The 6,000-nt window shown below is 42.3% G+C and overlaps 1 protein-coding gene across 11 annotated transcripts in view; it reads left to right on the top strand.

Moving 5' to 3' along the window:
• The first annotated feature begins 325 nt into the window (after window positions 1–325).
• The window catches only part of CROT (carnitine O-octanoyltransferase), a 37,770-nt gene continuing 32,095 nt past the window's right edge, over window positions 326–6,000 (top strand). Inside the window, exons 1-4 of one of the 11 annotated variants that reach the window (XM_032484087.1) lie at window positions 326–511; window positions 983–1,072; window positions 2,094–2,150; window positions 3,613–3,748. In XM_032484087.1, the coding sequence (XP_032339978.1) occupies window positions 3,634–3,748 (115 nt within the window). In that variant the 5' untranslated portion in view covers window positions 326–511; window positions 983–1,072; window positions 2,094–2,150; window positions 3,613–3,633. Of the gene's footprint in view, window positions 799–982; window positions 1,073–2,093; window positions 2,236–2,469; window positions 2,726–3,612; window positions 3,749–6,000 lie in introns of those variants that run through there. The other 10 variants (XM_032484085.1, XM_032484084.1, XM_032484088.1 and 7 more) reach the window with 10 other exon arrangements.

Below are 6,000 nucleotides of genomic sequence, written 5' to 3'. Positions count from 1 at the left end.
CCGCCGCGTCCCGGGCAAGACGCTGTACTCCACCTGTGGCAGGCAGTTAACTGATGCCTGACAGGGTTTGGACTCTTCGTCTTGTCGGTGGAGGTTTTCCCGGGCCTGCAGCCTAGAAACCATGTCCACCCCCCCCCCCCCCGCCTCCCCCGGGTCGCGGACGTCCGCGGGTACGGGGACCGGCGTCCACCAGAGCGCAGGCCCGGCCCGCCCCCAGCTTTAAGTACGGGGCGGGACCAGCCAATCCTCGTCCCTCAGTGACCGCGGGGTGGGACCCTCGCTGTTTTCCGTCCAATCCCGCTCCTGGGCGGCCGCAAGGAAGCGGGTCGGCACAGCTGCGGGTGGTGGAGTAGGTGAAGAGCGAGGAGTGAGGAGCAGCCGGACTGCGGAGTCAGCGCTCCTCCCTCCCCTAACCCTTAGAGGGTGGAGAAAAGTTAAGTCTGTAGAACGGAGTTAAATAAAGTAAAGCGGCGGAGGCTGTCGTGTCAATTCAGGCATCTTGCCTGCTCAGGTCAGAAAGCTACCCTTGAGGTTGGGCCGCTAGGCTGGTCCGTCGTCGTGCTTGGTTGGATTTCTTGGCGGCTTCTTGAGTGTTTTGAGCTGCCCTTGTCTTAGCGGGAGGAGTCTCCGAGCTCTCGTCGCGCTCTGCTCCTGTCTCTAGAGCCAAACTTCGAACTTGCGCTGCCGACAGGGCGCTGGCGCCAGATACCCGGGCACCGGGAGGTATAGTGTTTCCCGTGGACCTGTCTGCTGGAAGGAGGTGCAGTTGTCCTAGTAGTTAAACCGATTAATCCTGTGGTAATTCTCATCCATCTCTTTGGCAGATGGACTTTTTGCTTGTGTTTGCTGTGATTCCCAAAGTTTGAGTCTTGGGGCCTCCCAACCCCTAGGTTGTCTGTCTTCCTCGGTCGTTTACCCTTTTACCAGTGTTTGTTAATTTTACCCCCTGCAATTATTGAGCTTGTTTTTTTTCTCCCCACAGTCACTAGCATAATTCAACCCCCTGTGATCTCAAAACAGAATTTTTGCAACAAGCTCCTGGTAGTCCTAAACAATTCATCCTGGTGTTCTGGTATGTGATAATCTATTTATTTTACCTGTTTTTCCTGATTCTCTTTTCCACTTTGAGGTTATATCTTACGGCTTCCAGGAAGCTCACGGTAATTAAATCCAGCGTCATCATTTTCTTAATGCATTTATAGGTTCTTTTGGAATTCTATTATTTAACCTTTGTGGTTGAGAATTCAAAACAACTAATCCTCCTTGAAAGAATCTGATAATTCATATTTTTAATGTGTAGATTTTGGTGAGTTAAGAACGTAGTGGGTATGAAATTGTAGTCTTGAATTCAGTGCCCTAGAGTCTATTAAGTGGGAGGGATGTATACAGAGAATAGCTTATCTTTTCTGTGTGTGTGTATTAGTTTCCTGTTCCTGCTGTACCAATTTATCACAAGCCTAACAGTTAAAAAAACCCCACAAATTTATTAACTAGCAGCACTATAGATGGGAAGTCTGGGTAGGTTTAGCTGGATACTCTGCTTAGGATCTCACAGAGCTAAAAAGTTTGTTGGTTTGGGCTTTCTGGCAGCCCTAGGGGAGAATCTACCTCCAGGCTCACTAAGTTTGTTGGCAGAATTCATTTCCATGCAGTTGTAGGGCTGAGGACCCCATTTCCTTACTGGCTGTTAGCTAGGTCCTCTCTTGTTTCTGCAAGACGAGCTGCATTTTCAAAGCCAGACAGCACCTCCAGTCCTTTTCATACTTGTAATCTCCCTGACTTCTCTTCTGCCACCACCTGGAGGAAGCTTTCTGCTTCTGAGGGCGTAAGTGATTAGATTAAGCCCACCTGGATAATCTCCCTAGTTAAAAGTTGAAGGCTAGTTGTGTAATAGCACCCTCACAATCAAGGAAGTGATAGTCACCTCATGTTGACAGGTTCTGGGGATTAGAAGGGGTGGAGTCTTGGAGGCCATTCATAGGAGTTACGCCTAGTGTGATGTGGTTGTCTCAACCAGATTATTTTTGTAATGTGGCTTTGCAGGTATTAAAAAAATCCTAACAACTCTAATTACGTAATTATTCTCTTTACAGATATGGAAGTTCAGTGAAAGTTACTTGCTCAGAAGCACATGGCTAGAAAGTGGCAGGGTTGGTATTTGGACCCAAATTTACATTTCTGTTAGATGTAAAGCCCCGTTACAGAATGTCAAAGTGAAGCTGAGACAGTCATGAGGTAGGAAGAAGCTGAGGAATTAGGAGATCTTTGTTGTACCTCATTTTTGAATTATCTCTTTACATCAGTGGTGAAGGCTAAGCTCTTCTCCCTAACAGAGAAAGCACAAACTAAAGTTTAAATAAAAGGTTTTTGTGTTATTTTGTTTTTCCCCCCATCTAGAGGAAGAAGTCTAGGGCTAGTAGGAAGATTCTGACAACCTGAATGTATCGCCTTCATAAATGGGTCTCAAGTGCTGTTCCAGTTGGCACTTTGCCTGCTAGGTAGGCAGTGAGAAGGAGGGAAAGCCAGGGAGAGTGAACACGTGTAGTTTACCAGGATATGATCTGGAGGCAACATAGACATGACAAAGCCATTCTGAGCACCAAGGGAGGGTAGAAAAGATGCAGCTGTGTGGCTGTATGCCCAGCTGAAACTCAGGATTCTGTTAAGAAGGAAGTGGAGAATGTTTATTGGCTGAAAAACAGTCTCTGCCGCACCATTGTTTTTGGTAATGTTTTATTCTGTAACTTTCTATGACTGTTTTATTTGGCTTTGATATTAGTCTTAGCAAGGAGTATTTGAAAAGACAGGCAATTCCTATTTAATATTAATGTTCCTTGATTTCTCAATTGCTATTTTAATATATACTTTATAAAGGCTTCTGTGAGGAATCTCTTTTTTCATTCACATTTTGTGTTACTTTGATTTCTCTAATGAAAATTAATACATTTGTGGAGAATGTTCCAGGTTGCTTCGGGATACATGAAATCATTCTGTGTCGGTGTCACCCAATTAGGTTCCAACAGCCTGTCATATGATTTGTGTATTCTGTAATATTTTATGACTCTGTAATTGGATGACTCTTCCATACCCCTTCACATTTCGCTGTTCAGAGTTCTTCCTCTCAGCCCGTTATCCTTTTCTACATATATGAATTCTGCCTACTGCAGGGCCCCTCACCCACTATCAGGTAGCCTTTGTATGGGGGAAGACTGTGGTCAAACAGATCTGGGTTTGAGTTGTTAGTTTGACCTTAGGCAAGTTACTAAATATCTGAGTTTTGACTTACCTGAAATGGCAGTGAATTCCCTTTTAGAGCTGTTATGAAGATTAGGGAGATAGCATATTTTCTGTAACACTTACTTGAAGTACTTGGCAATTAGTAGGTGTTCAGTAAATGGTAATTATATTGGTCCCACTGATCACTCCTTGACCTCTGACACTTTGATTCTACGCTTTTTTTTAAATTGGTTTTCTCTCTGACAAGGTTATAAATTCCTTAGGGGTTAGGCCCAAGTCCTGGATATACTGTAGTCCCTAAATGTTGATGTCATGAATTAGAACTAGCCTCTAAAAGAATATTTGAGATTGAAGTTATGGGGTTTTTTTCTTTAGTGTTCCTACTGTGATTGCATCATGGAGAATCAATTGGCTAAATCAACTGAAGAACGGACGTTTCAGTACCAGGATTCTCTTCCATCACTGCCTGTTCCTTCACTTGAAGAATCATTAAAAAAATACCTTGAATCAGGTATGTTTATAATCTTTTAGTGTATATTAATGTTGTTAGCAACTTAGCAAACTATAAAATTGTTAGAAGTTGATGAGTGTCAAATTGCTTTTTCCTCTAGGCTTGTGATAATTGAAAGTGTCCTTAAAATGTCCAAAACACTTCTGTCTCTCTCATGTTAATTTTTCCATAGTTTGAATAGGCGGTACTATTGTGCTTACAATAAAAAGTAGTACAGTCTTCTGCCTCGTTCCCCACCTACTGCAAATCCCACTCCCTTAGGGAAGCATTTTCAAATATTTTATCTGCTTCTTGTGTTTACCTCCGGATTTAAACTAACATTCTTATACTACTATTTCTTGGATTATTTTAGTTGTAGATATTGTAAATTAGTTCCTAAAAAGCTGTGGATTTAGCTCTCCTGCAAGCCCTAAACTCCATCTTCCCTTCCCAACATTTATGCAGTCCAACATATCCACATTATCCCTCTCATTTTCTCAATGCAGCTGTACAAAAATCACCATTTGGGATTAAATTAGTATTCACCTGATTTAAATCAGAATTTATGCAAATTAATTGCCCTGACCATTGAGGGTATATGGTTATGCAGTTATTCTCAAGAGAACCAATTGGTGTATAGCACTTTTATTTCCCTTTTGCTTGTTTGTTTTCCATTTTTCGTTTGTTTAGTTGGCTTTGTATCCATAACTAACTCATTCCCAAATACACTGAAAATCCCTGAATACATATAAACACCTAAGAGATACTCTCAGTTTCATTTCTTCTTGGAGACATCCCTGCTGGGGCTCTCTCTCCTCTCCAGTCAGCATTCAGTTCTCTGACTGGACCGCCATTACCCTGGGCTTTCCTGAGGCCATCATCCTGCCAGTTCTGGTCACCTCTCTCTCCTGTTGGATTCCCTGGCTCCTGGGTTCTGGCTGCTTCTTTCTGTTCCCTTATTTTGGTTTAATACATCTTCAGTAGCTACTTGAGAAAGGGTGTCTGGGAGGAAAAGAATGTTAAGACTCCTTAATTTATTTATGCCATCCTCATACTTGATTGTTTGGCTGAGTATAGAATTAGGGTTGGAAATGATTTTTCTTTTAAGTTTTGAAGGCACTGTTTGTTCCTCTTGAAGTCTGATGCCATTCTGGTATTTGATGTAAATGTGTTTGGAAACCTTGTCTTTATCTCTATTTTTCTGAATATCTCAGTAATATCTCTTTGTGTGTAGGTTTTTCATTTATTCCTCTGAACACTCAGTAGGTTATTTTAGTTTAAAAAGTCATGTTCTTTATTTTAAAATATCATTGTTTTGATAGTGTTCTCCTCCCTTTGCTCTTTCTCTCTCTGAAACTCCTTTTTTTTTTTTTTTTTTTTTTTTTGGTCGGGGGGTTAGTAATTAGGTCTATTTATTTATTCTTAGAGGAGGTGCTGGGGATTAAACCCAGGACCTCATGTGTGCCAAGTATGTGCTCTAGCACTTGAGCAATACCCTCCCCTCCTCTTTCTGGAACTCCTACTACTTGGATCTGCATCCTTCTGAGTGAAACTTTTAATTAAAAAATTGTTTTCCTTTCATTGTTAGTGCCTGTTAGTGCCTGTCCCTTTTTGGTCTGTTTACTGTTTGATGTATCAATCTTTTGTTCTGTTCTCTGACTCTCACATAAGAGACTTTCCTCAACTATCTGGCAAGACATAGTCATTCATGTTTAAGAATCACACTTAAAGGCTGACTGGAGCTCTGTGTGCATGGGTGGGGCTTGGCAACTAGGAGATCTTAGAGTGAGCCTTGTAGGGTGAGAGGGCAGAGATCCAGCAGTTCCATTAGGACATACCCAAATACCAATACTTCTTTCTTTTGGACTGATGATTTCCCCAAAGAAGAATTCTCTTTTGTTTAGAACCTGACTGCTAGTATTCAGGGAGCTGAGTAGGGGGAGTGGGCAGGAGGGCTCATTTTTCTGGTGTACACTTTCATTGTAATCCCTCTTTTTAAAATTTGAGCTAAAATTCATGTATTCTGCTTGTTTGGTTCAACTTCTCCTGAGGGTAAACCTTCAGATTTCTACTGCCATTGGGAGGAAGTTGCCTGGCTTTCTAGAAAGGAGGAGGTGGTCTACAGGGATGAGTATGGATGGGGTACTTGTTGGCTGCTTTTAAAGACTTTGAAGCAGTCCTCCTGTTTTTCAGCCTCCCTTTGTCCCCTGCCTTTAGAAGTCCATGTGTCTTGAATTCTTGAACCTTTCTGAGATTCTACTGAAGGAATTGGC

The sequence above is a fragment of the Camelus ferus genome, chromosome 7, assembly GCF_009834535.1.
Source record: "Camelus ferus isolate YT-003-E chromosome 7, BCGSAC_Cfer_1.0, whole genome shotgun sequence".
Lineage (NCBI taxonomy): Eukaryota > Metazoa > Chordata > Mammalia > Artiodactyla > Camelidae > Camelus > Camelus ferus.
This window is presented reverse-complemented; position numbering and strand designations above follow the sequence as displayed.